Source organism: Lepidochelys kempii, chromosome 10 (assembly GCF_965140265.1).
Source record: "Lepidochelys kempii isolate rLepKem1 chromosome 10, rLepKem1.hap2, whole genome shotgun sequence".
Lineage (NCBI taxonomy): Eukaryota > Metazoa > Chordata > Testudines > Cheloniidae > Lepidochelys > Lepidochelys kempii.
In genome coordinates, this window is record NC_133265.1 from 59,303,855 (window position 1) to 59,323,005 (window position 19,151).

At 40.0% G+C, this 19,151-nt stretch overlaps 1 protein-coding gene and 1 long non-coding RNA gene across 9 annotated transcripts in view; both read right to left on the minus strand.

Moving 5' to 3' along the window:
* Positions 1–19,151, minus strand: part of TCF12 (transcription factor 12) — a 281,050-nt gene that overhangs the window by 94,101 nt on the left and 167,798 nt on the right. For all 6 annotated transcript variants that reach the window (XM_073303768.1, XM_073303770.1, XM_073303769.1 and 3 more), the window contains one exon: positions 2,478–2,542. In XM_073303768.1, the coding sequence (XP_073159869.1) occupies positions 2,478–2,542 (65 nt within the window). The remainder of the gene's footprint in view (positions 1–2,477; positions 2,543–19,151) is intronic.
* On the minus strand, positions 13,624–18,606 carry LOC140894903 (uncharacterized). 3 transcript variants are annotated; one of them, XR_012153990.1, is made up of 3 exons: positions 17,246–18,606; positions 15,236–15,308; positions 13,624–14,419 (listed from the first exon to the last, which is right to left on the minus strand). It is a non-coding gene; the product is annotated as an uncharacterized lncRNA (long non-coding RNA). The 3 variants fall into 3 exon arrangements; XR_012153989.1 differs by having other exon boundaries at positions 15,200–15,308; XR_012153988.1 differs by having other exon boundaries at positions 13,624–14,422; positions 15,200–15,308.

The following is a 19,151-nucleotide window of genomic DNA, read 5'->3' on the forward strand; positions in this document are numbered from 1 at the left end:
TAAAAACCCCACCCCATTTCCACATCACTTGCACCAGTTATCATTGTAACCACAATGTTGAGTTACAAACAGGTCTCTACAGAGATCCATGTCACACAGCACCACATCTAAATCAGCAAGATGATCAATTATAACATAAGAGATATTGTATTATGTACCTTGAAGAGAAGTTTAAGTTAAAGCACAAGTTGTGGTCTGTCACAGAACTTCACTGAAAATAATTAAATCAACAGATTTTACAGTATCTTAATTCTAATCCCCCTGTAAACATTAAGAAATCTTATATTTGTAAAGTAAAAACAAAACAAAACTTTAAAAAAGACAACTGAGATCAAAACTAAAACAGGAATCTCATCTACTAAAAACTATTTTTCCCATTTATTTACAACTTCCAGGAAAATCTTTTAACAAAACAAAATAAAAAAAGATTAGAATAAAGAAGCTTTTGGTTTCAAAATAGTTTCATCAACAGAAATTAAAATAAAATAGAGAACTGGCGTCACTAAAAAATGGGCATACAAAACCAATTTCTTTGAAGCAAAACTACAAGCAAAGTTAACCTCTTACCACTGCGGAACCAAACAGTTTTATATAATTTGATTATAAACCTGTTCTGCAATATAAAAAATTAGCACAAATGAAAGTAATCAGTAAATTAGCCTGCTTCCAAAATAATGTCAAATTTAAATTATTATATTTAAATATTGCACATACTGACTTGTTTGAACAACACTAATAATGTTAATACAATCTACCACTGTCTAGACTAGCAATAACGTGAAGTCCATAACTCGCATTTAAAGAGGTACTGGTTCTTTTTGGGAGACCGAATATTAATAAGAGCTTCGCAGTACAGATACAAATGGGTCTTTGTTTGCAACATCTGTGTCGTAGAGAAGAGAAGGAGTAGAGGAATCAAGATGACCCTTACTTAATAGGAGAAACCGTGCTACAATCAGTATTGCCACATGGTGCTGCCTTTTCACGCCTTACAAACTACTATTTAGAGACTTGGACAAGTGTCAAATTCAAGAGCTAAGTTTTTCCAAGGTTAGACATTCCTGAAAACACTAGTTCAAAGTGACTAGAATGTTTACTGGAAATAAGAATATATTTTCCCCACTGAAAATAAATAATCACAAATTAAATTCTCTCCTAGCACTAGACATGTAATACACTAGTTATTTAAAAATGTTGGCAAAACAACATTTGGTTTTCACCATAAATTCAGGAGTACTGTCAAAGTGTAGTTTAAAAAATGTACACATTTAAGAAAAGGGCTAACACATTTTGTTTTATAAATTGTTCTGGCTATGAGCTACATCTGGAAAAAAAAGGTTTATCTAAAATGAACATATTGACACTGAAATGGAAATACGCTTGCAGCTTACAACTTATTTTAAACATTACTAAAACCATTTATTATAAAAAATAACACAGGATTATGTTGGTGAAAAAATGTAGAAATCTGAGGATATTATCTGCCTTAAGGAGCATTAACTTTAAACAGAAGAAATAGGAGAGTTTGCTAATGCACTGTATTATGTACACTACCAACATTTCACATCTAGAAAACTGACTTCAAATTGTAACTTGAGTCACAAATGAAAATTAATCTGGTGGACTCAATGAGTGCACATTCCACCCTGACTGACAATTTGGCCTGACTAGTTGTCTGCTCAAGAAAAAAAGAAGGGTGAGATTTTCAGACAAGTGATTCTGAGCACCTCTGTTTCTGGGTTCACACCTTGAAAGGCCTTAAAATGTCCTAATTTGGGGTAGTGAATGATCAGCATTTTCTGAAATCTGAAGTTAGAGATCCCGCAAACAGCAGCACCCAAAAATCACTAGCCACTTTTGAAAAACTTGGTCCAAGACTGGAAAACCTGAGTAGTTACAGGTCAGGATGAAAGCACATTGGCAGAAGAATACACAAAGGCACAGGGAGGAAAAAAAACCAGAAGACTGAAGGGATGGGGTTTTTATATACAGGGGCTCAGTCCTCCAGATTACTATTCAAATCCAGCTAAGTCAGTAGTTGTTGGAAGTTCATGGTTTGGTGGCCTACATGAAATAAATCACACCAGCTGGCAAGGAGGCCAAAAATTGAAAGGGCTTAGCCCAAGATGATCCAATCTAGGAAAGGGGTAAAGCAAAGGGGAAGCAAGGTGCCAAATATATAGCACTCATAGTATATATATCCATTCTTTTGTTAAATAAAGGACTTGAGTCTCCAGAACTGTGGAACAGTTCCCCTTTCACAAGCACTCAACTCACCTCAAACATACACACAAAAGGTTTGTGAGGCAGTTGGAGAGCACCAGATCTCACAAAGTACAATTCAAGCCAGTGCTATTAGACCTTGACATTCATTTCTGTCTTAGGTAAGAACTATTAGCCTGAAATGTCCAAAAGTCAATTCAACTAACTACTGAATGAAGATAATTCAACTTCTTTTCAATGATCACCACACTTACTTGACAACCTGGTAGTCCTGGGTCTCTGCCATATAGTGGAAACGGACCCCTATCTGATGTTTTTCCTACAAAGCAAAAGAAAAAAAGTTTGAAATAAACCCATTTTTGAACTGACTAGACATTTTACATTAAAAATATTTGCCAGCACAACATTAAAACAAAACCTGAAGCCCTGTGCAGTGTACAGAAAGCAAGTTGCCAGGTTAAATGTGGGCTTATTCATATATTTCTTTTATATGGTTAAATGTCACTCTTTAGTCTATCAACTTTTGTACATTGTTATAGCTATCGATCTGTTATAAGCAAAATGAACATTTCTAATGCTGGCAGTACTATTTGGAAAAGTGGTATCAGAAAGAAGCCGTGATGTAAATTGATGGGATGCAGGAAGCTGACATATAAAACTGGATGTCCAGACTCGTAACCAAAGTATTTGGAACTCAGAACTGAAGTGGTAAAACGTTTGGGCTGTGGTGTTAACATGATGAGTACACCCCTGCTAGTTGAATCACAGAACAAAAAACAGTCCACAATCTTAGAGTAGTTACATCCTACTCTCCCAAATGCAGACACGGTGCTATAACAACAGATGAAAACAATACAAAAATTGGAAAACCAAGAAGAAAGTGCTGGCAGCAGAATCATCATAATTCTGGAGACCATAACCCTCCGGTTCCTAAGCACAAAATGAAAACCACATTCAGATGCCTAGGGAAGGGAGAACAAGTGCATGCAGGGGTGCACAAAAATTCAAATTTGTGAAATACAGAAAGTAAAACCAAGTAATTCACAACAGGTTACTGTAATGTCATGTAACTGTTGCCATTTTTAATAAAGACATCTCACATAATCATTTGGCGGGAAGAATCAATAGAGCTACTAGGGTATATCCACATTTGAAACAAATGCCACAACACAATAAACTAAAAAGGAGTGCAGGCGGTGGTACATATCCCTTTACTGGTATTCCGTAGTGCAGCAAGAGGAGTTACCTGTGCAACAAGCACAAACTAATTTAACAAACCATTTAAGTGACAATTAGCGTGGATTTTTTTTTAAATAGGTTCTTCCATGTATTAATAAAGACATGGGGTGGTGAGGAAAGAAAAATGTAAAGCAGCAGCTTTAGTTTAGGCTTTCAGGAAATCAGCATTTCACTGCAACTCTGATTTAGTTCTCAATGAAGCAAAAGTTCAGAGCTATTTAGGACAGTTCCCATCTCCCCACCCCCAAACTACAAGGCAGGCAATAACTTCTTTTGCTAACAAATTAAAATGTAACAGAAAAAGAGTAATTCTGAAATCTATGATTGATCTAATCAACCTTGGAAACCCACATATGCTCACTCATCCTTTAAAACCTTCATCTCAGGAGAAAACTTTAACCATACAAAAAGCTCAATTAACCTACCCATTCAAGGCAACAGCCAGACTTTCCCACTTAGCCATACTTTTGTAAGGCTGTGTCTCCTGGCTTGCAGGCACCACACACAGGGTTGTGCTCATCATGCAGAGCAGCTGCCCTCACATGTTACTGGCTGGGGTTGGAAGGTGTGAGGGGTTGGAAGGTACTACAGTGCTCCACCCTTATTCTGGTCACAACTGGTAGCAATGATCAACAGTGAGAAAGATGCTCCATGGCTCTCCATATGAACAGCCACTCCCCAGGCAATACCATAAAGGGGTGGGAAAGTGCTTCAGAGCTCCATTTACTACAGTCATTTCCAGTACTGCTGGCTGAGTGGGAGGAGACACAATCCAGGGCCCCACCCCTTACCCTGGTTGTTTCGGTATGCAGGACCTGGGGGAGACTTTCTAGAGCTTCATCTTTCTGACCCCTGCCAATGCTTATAGTGGCAGGGGGTGGTGGAAGATGGTGTTCCACGGCTCCCGGATTCTGTTTGCTTATGCTGTCCAGAACTGACAGGGAAAGAACTTCTCCCTGCTCTATCCTCCCCATTCCCATCTTATTCACACCCACACAGTGGAAGTGAGGAAGGTGCTGTGTGGGATGGAGGGGGAAAGCAAATGGTGAAGAGGAACCAATAATGAAAGTGGGGTATGGAATAAACAAGGAGGGAAAGTGGAAAAGGAATAGAGAATGAGTGACCGATTAGATACGAGTGGGAAAAAAGTGAGGAGGAGGTGGGAATGGAAGGTGGAGATGTTGTGCTCATAGGTTTTAAATTTAAGCTCAGGCAATCATTTGTTTCAAAAAGAAGCCAGAGTTTGCAATATCCTCCACGCAATTATTCACTGATATGTTCTAATCTTTCTGTGGTCATTGTATTCTCAGATTTATCAAGCATGTGATGTGAGTCTTTTCAAAATTTACTACTTGCTCATACCAGCTGTACAAATTGAAGTCCCAATGCTGGAAACACCACAAGGGATAGTGCTTGTCACCAGCAATATGCCACTGAAGTCAAGTATTTACAGCATCCAGCCTTAAAATGTGGTTTTGAGGTTTTCTATTAAATCTCAAATGTTTAACATTAAAATTGAGTAGGAACAGCCTCCTGAGTGTTGCCTCACCATCAAAGATGGTTGAAAAGACAATCACTGACTAAAGAAAACATTAACTAGATACCTGTCCCAAGTGTAACAAACATAGTATTGTACTCAAAAAAATATCCAAACACACTATTCAAACCCTAATCTGAAGACAGTGATTAATAAACCAACGATACCCACAACATTAAAAGCTCACAACACTTGAAGCATTTGAAAATGTCTATGCTTATTTAGCAACCAATGAAAGAAACCTCCCCCACATATGATACATGTATTTTGTAATATCTTTTAGTATAAATCAGAAAACACAATTCCAAATCTGCACTTTGCTTTAACAATGAATATTGCTGAATTGCAGCACTCTTGGTGCACTCAGAAATAGAATACAGCTCAGAAAATCTTGTGCAAAATATTAAACATTAAATAAAAAAAGAGTGCAATGAACTAGATAATATGGAATGAAAACTGTTAGCTTTAGATATTTACCAATTTTAAATGCCAATTCTTTACTGGTTTAAATTTTTGCCTACTAAGCAAAAGTTCATCTTGTTCATTTTATACAATTACAAATTACTACTTAAAATAGAAAAATGTCTAACTCCTCCTAGAAAATCATCTCTGCCTGGTTATTAACATATTGGTTACTACAAATATTCTATTCTAATTTGCTTGTAAATTGGGAGCATTGCTGTAAAAAAAAAAAAAAAAAAGAGAGAGAGAGAGAGAGAAGAGAACATTTTTCTGCGGAAGCAATTTGCCTCCAACAACCATCAGGAACCAAACAAATAAAACACCTAGCATGCAAAATTATTTGAAGTAGCATGAATCATACTGCTCATGTTAACCAGACTCAGCATTTTCTTTCCTGAAAATGAGACTCTTACACCAAATGATAAACAACTTTGACTAAAGTATGCAATATTCCAGGCAGGTTTTAAAACAAATATTTGTGCAACAGTAAATTACAAAGACTGCAAAAATCATCATATATAGATGGTTTATGTAACAAGTAGGAATTGTTAGACACAAGTAAAATGAATATTTTATACATTCAGTATAAAGGCATGGCAGGCCCACAGTACCCCACCCTACTGGGGGCAGAAAATTTCACCACACCATATAGATTTGTTCTGAGAAATGATTCAGAATAGTGAAAACTATAGTTGAAATGCCATCACCTAGAAATTCATGAGAACTGATGTGATTCCTCAGTATGATAAAAAATTGGAGCAAGTCACACCAAATCAGTCCTCTAAAGGCCAAACCTTTTATGAAATACTTAAAACAGACTGGTTTCAGAGTAACAGACGTGTTAGTCTGTATTCGCAAAAAGAAAAGGAGTACTTGTGGCACCTTAGAGACTAACCAATTTATTTGAGCATAAGCTTTCGTGAGCTACAGCTCACTTCATCGGATACATACTGTGGAAAGTTTAGAAGATCTTATTATATACACACAAAGCATGAAAAAATACCTCCTCCCATCCCACTCTCCTGCTGTTAATAGCTTATCTATAGTGATCACTCTCCTTACAATGTGTATGATAATCAAGTTGGGCCATTTCCAACACAAATCCAGGTTTTCTCACCCCCCTCCCCCACAAACTCACTCTCCTGCTGCTAATAGCTTATCCAGAGTGACCACTCTCCTTACATTGTGTATGATAATCAAGGTGGGCCATTTCCAGCACAAATCCAGGGTTTAACAAGAACGTCGGGGGGGAGGGGGGTAGGAAAAAACAAGGGGAAATAGGCTACCTTGCATAATGACTAAGCCACTCCCAGTCTCTATTCAAGCCTAAATTAATTGTATCCAATTTGCAAATGAATTCCAATTCAGCAGTCAGACTGGCCTGTCTCCCAAGATTTGTGAGAGTGTTGGGTCATCCTTCAGGATAGGTTGTAGATCCTTAATAATGCGTTGGAGGGGTTTTAGTTGGGGCTGACGGCCATCACCTTCAGACGTTCTTGTTAAACCCTGGATTTGTGCTGGAAATGGCCCACCTTGATTATCATACACAATGTAAGGAGAGTGGTCACTTTGGATAAGCTATTACCAGCAGGAGAGTGCGTTTGTGGGGGGGAGGGGTGAGAAAACCTGGATTTGTGTTGGAAATGGCCCACCTTGATTATCATACACATTGTAAGGAGAGTGGTCACTTTAGATAAGCTATTAGCAGCAGGAGAGTGAGTTTGTGGGGGGGGAGGGTGTGTGGGGGTGTGAGAAAACCTGGATTTGTGCTGGAAATGGCCAAACTTGATTATCATACACATTGTAAGGAGAGTGATCACTTTAGATAAGCTATTACCAGCAGGAGAGTGGGATTGGAGGAGGTATTTTTTCATGCTTTGTGTGTATATAATAAGATCTTCTAAACTTTCCACAGTATGCATCCGATGAAGTGAGCTGTAGCTCACGAAAGCTTATGCTCAAATAAATTGATTAGCCTCTAAGGTGCCACAAGTACTCCTTTTTTAAAAACAGACTGTACAGCTTTGGGATAAAGTACTGGAGCATGCTTTTGAGGATATAAAGAATATACTGGCCACATCCCCAGGGCTAGCATTTTATGCTCCCAAGTCTGCAGTCTCTTCAGCAGATGCCAGCTGGTCTAGGTGGGGAGCTACTCCAGTTACACACAGAATTTGGAAGCCTATAAAATATTGTTCCAGATGGCTTTATGTCCCCATCTCCAGGTATGGCCCATGACGATGTCTAAAGGGGAAGGTGACCATCTAGACGAATATGGGTCACCACTTTTACAAAATTGTGATAAATCTTGTACAAAGTATACCTTGTGAGGTATCATTGGAAAAGTTCTAATCTGAGTATTATTATCTGGTTATAATGTGTATAGAATTATGAAATTTTGCTGTATGTTTGTAACTCAAACATGTTGTGAGTCTGAGAAATGCCCTCAGCTTAGCTCTTCAGGAATAACAAAGGAACTGTAAACAGGAGCCTCTGCATGTCATTCCCAAAGACACCTCAGTCAGCACGTATGCAAAAGATGCAATCAAAAATTTGCAATTCATATAAAGAACTGATGTCAAAGCACGTCTGCCATGGGACAGTCTAACCCATAACACAGCAAGCATTTTTCCAGCAAAAAGGGTCAAGATCTAAAAAGCGAGAACTTAGGCCCCTGGATACTGTTATGCCCATACGAAGCACACGAGATCTTTTATAGGGGAGAAGGTAGCACGCCGCATTTACTGAGAATACAGCAGTTAGCATATGCTTTTCAGTCTCTCTCTCTCACACACACACAGTCCTGCCAGTTGATGTTTATAGTTACCAGTCCAGAGTCTGGATCAATTTAGTGGCCAGCCAGATTGGTCGCAGAGAAGAGTCGGGCTCTGTCAGTCATGATCTGATGCTCCTGGAGTTGTGGCAAGACAAACCCGAAGTCCCATGGCCAAGCACCCTGTTCTTATAGTCTTTTTTTCTCTGTTGAAGTCTATGGATTTTGCTGTGTCAGTTTGTGACCCGTTATTCCTTAATTGGTGTTATCTTTTGATGTTAATATTCCAAAACACCTCCGAGAGGGTCATCCTGTCCTGGTTTCAATTTAATTAATTGTCTTGTCTTTAGGGGTGCCAGCCTCCACCTCAGGGTCGTCAATCTGCCCTTCCTTCATTATGGATGCGCGTTGATGGTTCTCCAGTGTCATTAAGTCTCTTTACTCCTCCTTCCTTGACCATCTCGCTATAACAATGGCCGTCACCTTATAGCAAACACTGTAATGAAATCTTATCCTAAAACAAAAGGTGACCATAGTCAGCCATAAGGAATATTCTGGTCTATTCTCGCCTTGAAATCAAAATGGGTGGCTGGCAGGATGAAATCAAATCAGACATTAATACATTTAATGCAAACTACATTATTATAACCCTCAATTATTATAACCTCTAATACAAATATAAAATCCTACTCTTACAATACCTCTTTGTTACCCCATCTCTGGACTGGTGAATTCTGACAGGAGAAATTTTGAACAAAAGGACTAAAGTCCCCAAAAACTATTTTGGCAACGTAACAGATTTAACATCCCTGCTATTTGTTTTGGAATACATACTTGATTTTTAGCTAATAAATCTTTAGTTAGTTTATTAAAGTATTGGCTACAGCATTCTCCTTGATGTAAGTTTCTGAGCATCCATTGACCTGTGTAAGTGACTGGCCCCTTGAGGCTCGAAGAACTTAATGTGTGGTGATTTCTGGTATTAACAACATATTATCAGAGAAGTCCAGTTTGTCTGGGTGGTAGTATAGGCTGGAGTGTCTAAGAGGACTGTCTGTGGCTCCATATTAAACCAATATAGCGATCCAGGAGCACACATTTGTTGCTGGTTTGGTTATATCTAATTATTGTATAGAATATACCACCAGTGTAGAAGTGTCTGCCCAATATTTTCACAGTCTGACTTGAGACTGGCCCTCTCAGCTATGATCAGTACCAGGCATGGTGACATATCCCAAGACAAAGAAAGAGACAATATTTACAGCAAGCCAACTGCCATAGCAGAAGTAAGCAAGCTATTTGAAAAGTCTTGATAATTTCAAGTTTGTGATAGACCATGCCCCACTCATTCCATTAATAAACAAGAAAGATCTAGACATGGTGTCTCATACATGTCAGAGATCACTCATGCATTTAATGACATTTAAAACACATTGCATAATGTTCAAAATTGAAGTCCCTAGCAATAGATGGTACCCTAAAAAAGAGTCCTGTTAGTCACCCAGATTCTCTAAAGGTTTAGGATAATAGAGAAGCACACCAGTAACATTTTGAGGGGCAGACTTGTCAGAGAAATGAAGTGGTTACCTACTGTAACTGTAGTTCTTTGAGAAATTATGTGTATTCCACTGAGGTATGCATGCAGCCACTGCACTGAAGCTGGAGAATTTTACCTCACAGTACCCACAGAGTGGCAGCGCTCGCACCTCATGGCCATAAACACTTCCCTGGCTATATGAGGCAGTGCAGCTCCGACTCCCTCAGTTTCTTAGCACCGAACACTCAGAGACTAGACTCAAATGCAGAAGGTGTACAGAGGGTGGTTGTGGAATACACATCAGCATCACAGCTTGAAGAGCCAGTTACAGTAAATAACTTCTTCTTCTAGTAGATTCAGCCATGTATTCCACTTAAATGATTCACAAGCAATACCTGCAGGAGGTGGAGCTCAGAGTCTCCTTAAACAAGGACTACAGAACTGCCTTCCCAAAGTTTGCATCTGCTCTGGATGCTGCAATAATGGTGTAATGGTTCATAATTGTATGTATCAGTGACCAGGTGACAGTCCTGTAAATGTCCAATATTGAGACGTCACTTAAGAATACTATTGATGTAGCTTACACTCTCACAGAATAAGCTCACACCCATAGAGGGGGCGTAGCTGATGCGGTTTTGTATGCAATCTGGAGGCAAAAAGTTACTCATTCAGAGATCATCAGTGAGGAGACTGCCTGTCCCTTCATCCGGTCTGCTTATGACACAAACAGAAGAGACGAAGCCCAAAAGGGTTTAGCCCTGTTCAGATAAAAGGCCAGATATCGTCTCATGTCCAATGCGTGAAGACCCTGCTCCTCTGGAGATGACTGTGGCTCAAGAAAAAACATAGGCAAATATACAGCCTAGTTTAAATGAAACTCAGACTACTTTAAACAAAAATTTTGGGTGCAGCTGCAATGTTGCTTTATCTCTGGAGAACTGTATGTAAGAGGCTTTGCGATCAAACCCTGCAACTCACACACTCGCCTCTCAGAGGTTATCGCCGCAAGGAATGCATTTTTTGACAGAAGTGAAGCATGGGGCAGGACACCACAGGCTCAAACAAAGGTGCCATAAGAGCTACTAAGACTATGTTAAGGTCGCACAAGGGAACCAGTTCCCACATTGGCGGATGGAGAACAGAGGGTATCTTTCAAGAATCTTGCTACCCATGGCATTGGAAAATACCAATCTACCATGAATGGGTGGATGAAAGACTGAGATCACCACTAGATGCACCCTCAATGGGCTAAGCGTAAGGCCCGATGACTGAAGAATCAGAAAATACTCCATGATATCTTGGATACTAGCCAGCATTAGCTGAACTCCGCAGACCAATTATCACACTGAAAAAGATTTCCATTTTGCCGAAGAGGTCATCCTGGTAGAGGACTGTCTACTAATAAGTAGGACCTGTCGAACAGCCGCCAAACATCGCTCCTCCTCCTCATTCAACCATGGAGCAGCTACACCATTAGATACAGGGACACAATCGTAATTCTATGTGAGCGGATCAGGATGGAGAGTAAGGGATATGGGAGGTTGAATCGACAGAGCGAAAGGTCGGAAAACCAACACCGCCTCAGCCATGCCAGGGCAATGAGGATGAGCTTGGCCTGATCCACTTTCAGCTTGAGGATGACTGGTGGAATGATCAAGTTTGGAGGAAAAGCAACAGGAAAGCCAATTTCCAGGTGAGGTAGAAGACATTAGTTAGGAGCCTGGCCTGAGACCCCCTTGAAAGCAGAATAGACAGCATTTCCTGTTGTCCCTTGTAGCAACCAGGTCAATCATCAAGATGCTTCAGGCTGCAAAGATGATTCACAAAACACTGTGCTTCAGACATCACTCATGGTCCCAGGAAAAATTCCTGCTGAGATGGCCTGTGAGATGATTCTGGACCCCAGGCAAATGATTGCCTATTGGAGCAATACTCTCATCAATGCAGAACTGCAACAACCTGATCACCTCTTGGAAGAGCACACTGGAACATACTCCCTATTGCCTGTTCACAAAATACATGACGGCAGTATTGTCAGTAAGCATGTGAACTACCAAACCCTTGATGTGATCGAGGAAAGCTAGACAGACATTGTAGGTGGTCCGAAGCTGCAGGACACTGATATGAAATGGAGTTGCCTGCTCCAACTACAGGCCCTAAACCTCCAGTAACTCCCCAGCCTACCAAGGAGGCACTGGTGACAAGAATCCTGGCTGGTAAGGGCCAGGCAAAGGGAATGCCTTGGCATACATTCCCCTGAACCTAACTAAATAAATCTAGAAAAATACATTAAAATAGTAAGAGACTCTGAGGTTAAGACCACAGAGAGCTCAGACTCCAGCCACGGAGAGTAAGAAGGAGACTGCCAGATTTTCAAATGACAACTTACTTCTTTTACAATATGTGCAGCTAGCAAGTGCAATTTATCAAATTATGTGCTTTCTTTGGTTTGGTTAGATTAGTGAACAACTTATTTTGCACTATTCACTCTGAGTGCTGTATGAGATTATAGGGGACTCACTTATTTTGCACTATTCACTCTGAGTGCTGTATGAGATTATAGGGGATTCAACTCAACATATTAAAAATATAGGAATTCTAAATTGTGACATGAGCAGAGCTAAAACACAATTATATCACTATGTTAAGTGATATTACTGTAAATGAGTTATGGGTCATATTACTCAAAAACACACGTTTTCTCTCAAGTGTGAGGAGCTGAGAAATTCCTATTACAATATACAAAACCAATCAAACAATCACTATCTGAAAAGGGGTCAGTTGAAAATCTTGAAGCGCTGAATCAAAATGATCACAACTTTAAAAATACGCTTTATAAATGCAATGGATTCACATATCTGGAGAGCTTACTTCATGGAATTCTCACAGATACACAAAAGCCCCACCCCTACCCACCACTATTCACATTCCATGCCATCTCAGCTGAGAGGAGGGAAATTCCTACAGGTGGTTCATAAGATTTTGTATTTTAAGAACGTCTGCTTAAAAAGATAGGTGCTCCTCTGCACACAAAGTGCTACATTTTACAGATTCAGAAGAAAGAGTGGGAGAACATGCAATTTAGATTACACATCTTAAAACTACATACAAAAACAATGTTAAAAGAGCTTTACAGTTGCAAAGTCAAGTACTCAAAAGTTAGGAAATGCCAGAATTAAGGTTGCCTGTGCATAGTGTATTAGATATTGCCCGTGGTAGTCGATGTCAGCGTTTAAATTCTCCTAGTTAGGTTAAAAAATTCATACCCCATGAATATCAAATGGCCTGAGAGGGGGTAATTTAGATATTGCACTGATCTCTCTCTATGGCTGTATAAAATTAAGAGCGATTAGTCAGAGTTATTACGTATCATTCAAATAATCTTCTCCAGAAAACCATCCCAACCCCAAAATGAATTTTCTATTATCCACTCCATAACACCTCAAAGAAAAATCGTGGGGGGTGGGGGGGAAACAGGGGAATCTTGCAGCATATCCTGAAAGTCAACAACTCTGGGATCTGGAGAACCAAAAGGAAGTGAATTCCTAGAACCCAAGATCCCTAGTCTTGAATGCCCTGTCTCATTTGCAGCAGAGATTGTACACTTGATTACATTTGTGGTCATACTGCACTGCCACAGAGGAGGTTTCAGGTAGCCTTGTATAACTTCATAAGTAGATAGGAGTTTGGGAAAATAGAAATTATAACAAACGTTCATTTGGAACCTGAATCATAGCAAGAATTGTTAGACACCCACTAATAAAATTAAACATTTGGGGGCATTTTGAAATATTTTAGCTTTAAACCATACAAAATAAACTGGCATCTCTTTGTTTTCTTCCTTCTTTCCCCTTCACACTACTCCCTGGTAATATAGATTTTCTGCAAGTTTTCCCTTTTGTTTTTTCTTTAACAGCCATTCCCTATTTCTTTTCTTTCTTTCCCTACATTGTGTTCCCTTCCTCCTCACCACTTATTTCCTTTAAGCCTCCTTTCTTCCTGTGTGTCACAAAGCCCATTTCCTTCAGCCAGCTTTCCACAGCTGACCACTTCTCCAGTGCTATATTTTTCTTAAGTTTAAAAAAATAGCAATTAAAGCCTTATACACAGAATTCTGTAGCCTTTTATTTTATTATTTCATGAGCTGACCATAACATCACATAAAACAATGATAAACGGATGATAAAATGAACTAATTGGCTACAATTCTAAATCACATTCTTGCTTTATAACCTATCACATCCCTCCCTTCTCTGCCCTTCCTTTTTCTTGAGTAATTTCCTCTGTTTTACACTATGTTCCTGCTCAATCCATATTCCATTTAATTCAATGGCAGAATCCCCATTGACTTCCAATTTTCATTTGCATGGTTTGCATGAACATCAATTATTGTAAACCAGTGGGCAGATATATCATCCAGAAAGATAAAATAAAGTCCAAACTACAGTTCAGGCCAAGGCCCTTTTTTCTTCAGGGCTTGCTTATCACCACAAAATGATCCAAGACAAAAGAAAAGTATCTCAAAGCTTTTCTAGTTTTCAGCAAGCTGGGAGGGGAGAGGAAATACCTACCTTCTGCATAGCCTTCACTGGATATCTCCGAGACCTCAATGGAAGAACTTCTTTCAAGATCTTATCTCAACCTTCATCTTCTCCAGAATAAACCAGGAGCATTCCATTATTAAGGGCTTTTCTACATGGGGTAATTTACCAGCATAACTATACCAATATAATTATATGACATCAGTATAACTCCCTGTGTGACACTCTTATTCAAGACTAAATTTCCCCATGTTCACATGCTCAAAGACTCCAGTAGGCAATCATATGACACCTCTTCACCTCTCTTCATTATGGCTTGTCTTGAGCAAGCCCTGCACTTAAGAGGGCTATGTCTCATAACTGAGGTTAAGATTCTGTCATGGGTATTTTTAGTAAAAGTCAGGAAGAGATCACGGGCAATAAACAAAAATTCATGGAAGCCTGCAACCTGTCCCTGACTTTTACTAAAAATAAAAGCCTGGAGGGGGGTGGACCTAATAGTCAGAGCGTTGCCAGGGCTGAGCTCCAGCAGCTGCTCCAGCCCTGCTACTGCTCCTGCGGCAGGGGCTGACCACCACTGGTCCAGGGATCCAGGGACCACCGGTCTGGCAGCCCCCAGGCCAGCCAGCTGCTCCAGCCCTGGGACTGACCTCCAGACAGCTGCTCCAGCAGCCCTGGCGCTGACCACCAGCCTCTCCTCCAGCTCCGCCGCTGCTCCAGCCCCAGGGGGGCTAACCCAACTCCAGCCACTGCTTCAACCCTTGGGCCGCTATACTGGCAGCCCTGGGGCTAACAGCTGCTCCAACCCTGTCCCACCCCGGAAGAAGTCACGGAGGTCCTAGAAAGTCATGGAATCTGTGACCTCTGTGACAGAATCGTATGCTTACCCATAACAGAGGTATATTGGCCATGCTTGTACTTACACACCAGCACTGTTACACCTCTCTTCAGTTATAATCCCAGTGGGGTTCACATCCCATAGTTTTGCTTCAAGTTCTACGTTTGAATCAAAAGACAAGTCAAAACCATTGAGTTGGTTTTTTAATCAAAACCTTAAGTCTGCCCAGGGTTATTTACAAGGTGCTGAGCTTTCAATTAGCTGGGATGAGTTTTGTGTTTGCAACAAAACTCCAAATGAAGTGAGCTTCATATGGTTTCAAAATGAAAATTTCACAAAGATCTAGCAACCACTAGCATATGTGCTCTTGGACCAGAAAACTCTGATTTGAAGAAACCAAACTACGTATAAAATCCTCACTAGACAGTTTAAACCATTGGCATTTCACAAGTTAGCAAACACTGAGACACGTTGGACTAATTCTGGCATTATTAAGATTTTAGTTAACACCTGAAGTATTTTTAACTGTAATTATTTACTTTGCCCAAATGTGATATATGATTGCAACATAATTTACCTCTCAAATACTGCATAAGAACTTAAATACAAAAAATTCCTCATGCTGACTATGTAGATTTTATCAGAGAAAAGGACTATAAAGACAACAGGACAGAAAATGGAAGTTAGTGCAAAACTGTTTGCCACACTAACTCAGTTGTGAATTACTTCAGAGAACCTGCTATAAGTGTTTGTCTGAAGTCAAATACTCCTCTTCCATTGATTCAGAATAATGCTTAACACATGAGAGGATGACAGAACTTAATTGTACAGCAAATTATTTTAATTTCAGCTGAATTAACCCTTTTGAGCCTACAGATATTTTTACATATCCCCCAAGTATTTATTTGGCTGGCAGTCTGGAAGGCGCCAGCATTTTTAAAGCAAAGCAATGTTCATCATCTAATGTGAATGGTGTAGTGACCACAGCTGGCAGCTGCTCTATTTATTTGTCACAGACAAGTGTGACTACACTACCCATACAGAGAAAATTCTTTCAGCAAATTCTGAGACATGTCTTTACTTTCCTAATCATCCTTTCATTGTTCATTTTCTCTCTCTCTCTCTCTTTATTTATTTTTAATATGTCAACTTATATCCAGCATTAAACTCAGTTTATAATAAAACATCTAGAATACAGTCCAGAGAAAAATCCAAATTTTTTAAAAGGCCTGGCTTTTTTTTTTTTTAACTTAAATCTACATCAATTCATTTCATGAAATCAACGGCATTTGAAAGTTTCACATAGAAGTATATCTGTAGATTTGACAGCTATGATGACAACAGCTACCTACTTGCCAAACCATAAATATACAGAAGAGTCTGATTCATCTATATCTAACCTGAAAAAAAATCTTGATAATGTTTTAAATGCTTAAAGGAATTCATAATTAATGTCTACCTCCTGAAATGCTGAAAGGGGTCTTAAAAAAATCATTGTCTCAAGTCAAGTTGATATGAGTAGTTTATTGTTGGGAATCATCTTAACTACTGTTTTAGTGGTTTTTAAAATGTCTAATAATAGAACTTAATAAGTTATGTGTTTATTCACCCACAGAATTAACAATGTTTAACTAATTTCTCATATCACTGTCTAACCTATTAATGAACAAACTGTAAATTCGATGCTGGTGGGTAACTCTCTCTCTATATATATATACTGCACACATAGAACAACTTGCAAAAAAATGCACTGCAGTACATTTTGTTATTGTTCTGTAATATTTAATACTTCTTTCCATATTAAAACACCGACAGAAATAACGTGTATGGCTGTATCATAAACTTTATGGCATACCTACCTTGCTGTTTCCAATAGAGGTCCCCTGTTTCTACTCCTAATTTTTTTTTATGGAGACCCCAAACTCCAATTCTTGCTCATCCTGGCGTAATAGGCTTCATTTTGATTACAAGATGAAGACATCCCTGCCCCTAATATTTGTCCTAGGTGTGCTGCAACCATCTTAGAAACAAAAGACTTCTGAGTGAGACACTCTACTATAATTTCTGTATATGAAAAAATTGCTCACCACCTCACCATGAAGGATCAGCTCTTCACCTCTTACTGATATTTAGTCCTTGTCCCCTAGTAGAGAATTTCAGAACTCCTGATTAATATCTTCATCTATTTCACATCAACAATCTGTTTCTCTCTAATGCTTTTTAGGCCATAGAAAACATCATACATCATCAAAAGTAGAATTTTCTTAAATCTCGTTTCAATATTTCTGCCCAGACATATAGAACAGAAATGAGAAAGATCTAACACAACACAGTTTGAAGAAAGCACTAAATATGAATGCCTTCCTATTCTCTTCACAACAATTTATTTAAGTGTTATTGGCTAACACTTGTGCCAAGCACGCTGCTGGCTACACTGTAGATGTTTAAATATCCAGTGCCAACAAGCGCAGCTGCTGGACTTGCTGCACCCCCCTCCTGTTCATTCCATGCCAAATTACTTGCTCAGCTATGAATGATAAAGCAGCATCATAGGAAAATGCCAAGTGCAAGTGAGATTAGTGATAAACCAGAGGAACCCTATGGAGGTCAGTGATTTGCAGTTCCCTAGTTGTAATCACTTTTTTAACCTAGCCTTTATCTCATCATATACTCCATCTAAACTCAGCACAGTCTTCTTGTGACAGGCATCAGGAACTGCAAGCAGCTTCCCAATCAATAATCCTTGAAGTCTAACTAATGCACCAAGAGTGTCTTACCCTTGATAACAGCAGCAAGATTTGGTAATCTGAATTGTCTACAGATTGCTTTTAACTTGCCATTTTAAATCTTGAGATTAATAAAGGGACAATTTAGACACACTACAGAACCAGTTATCCCTAAATCATCCTAGAAACCAGGTTAATAGATACAAACTAACACAGATTAGCTGGGACTGATTGTGCATTGTAACCTTATAAAACAATACATGAGCAAGAACACTGGTCGACTGTATTCAAGGGGGGAAAGGGAATTAAAATGTACAGATTCTGACTAGCCAAGTTTCGTGTGTTATTCTGGGAGTGTTGTTTTACTGCCCCATCACTTAAACCAATTTCACAGGAAATAAAGCCCAGGAAAGGTGTTTTTATCTCTTCAATCTGGATTTGAAAGACTCGCTCCATCACCCATTTTTCTTGGGTCCAAATTTCAAGTGGACAAAACAAGAGATACTACAGAACCCAAGCAGAACAATTCTAATGCTAAACAAATAGAGGACAGGTATTTGGAAAGGGACTCAAGAAACCTGAGTCCAATACCCAACTCTGCCACATGTTTTCAATGTGACTTGAAGCAAGTCTATGCCTCAGTTCCCTATCTGTAAAATGGGAGATAATACTTCCTTTTTCCAACCCTTTGTCTGTCTTGCCTATTTGGACTAAGATCACTAAGGTCACTGCTGCTCCCCCATTCACCCAACCATACCCAGACTCCCCCACCAAGCCTCACCCCCTGCACCTAGAACTCCCCCAACGAGCCTCCCACACCCCACCCCGCTGAGTCTCACCCCCTGCATCTGGATCCACCCCTCCCCCATCCGTCCATCCAGACCCCCACCCCCTGTATCATGAGACCACCCCCGGCTGAGCCTCCATACTCAAACCCCCACATGAACAAGCACTGCCCTCCCTGCACCTGGATCACCCCCAACCAGCCCCCTACACCCAGAACCGCACCCCACTGAGCCCCAATCCCCCAGCACCCAGACACCCCGCTGAGCCCCCCAACCCAGATTACCCCTGCTGAGCCCCATCCCCCTACACACACCCTGCTGAGCCCCGAACATCTTCACTTGAACCACCTGCAGAGTCCCATTCCACCTGCATCTGGTACCCCACACCGAGCCCCTATGTATCCAGATCCCCCCTGCACCCAGACCTCCCACCAAGCCACCTGCACCCAGATTGCCCCACACAGAACCCTCTCACCCCACAGCTCAATCT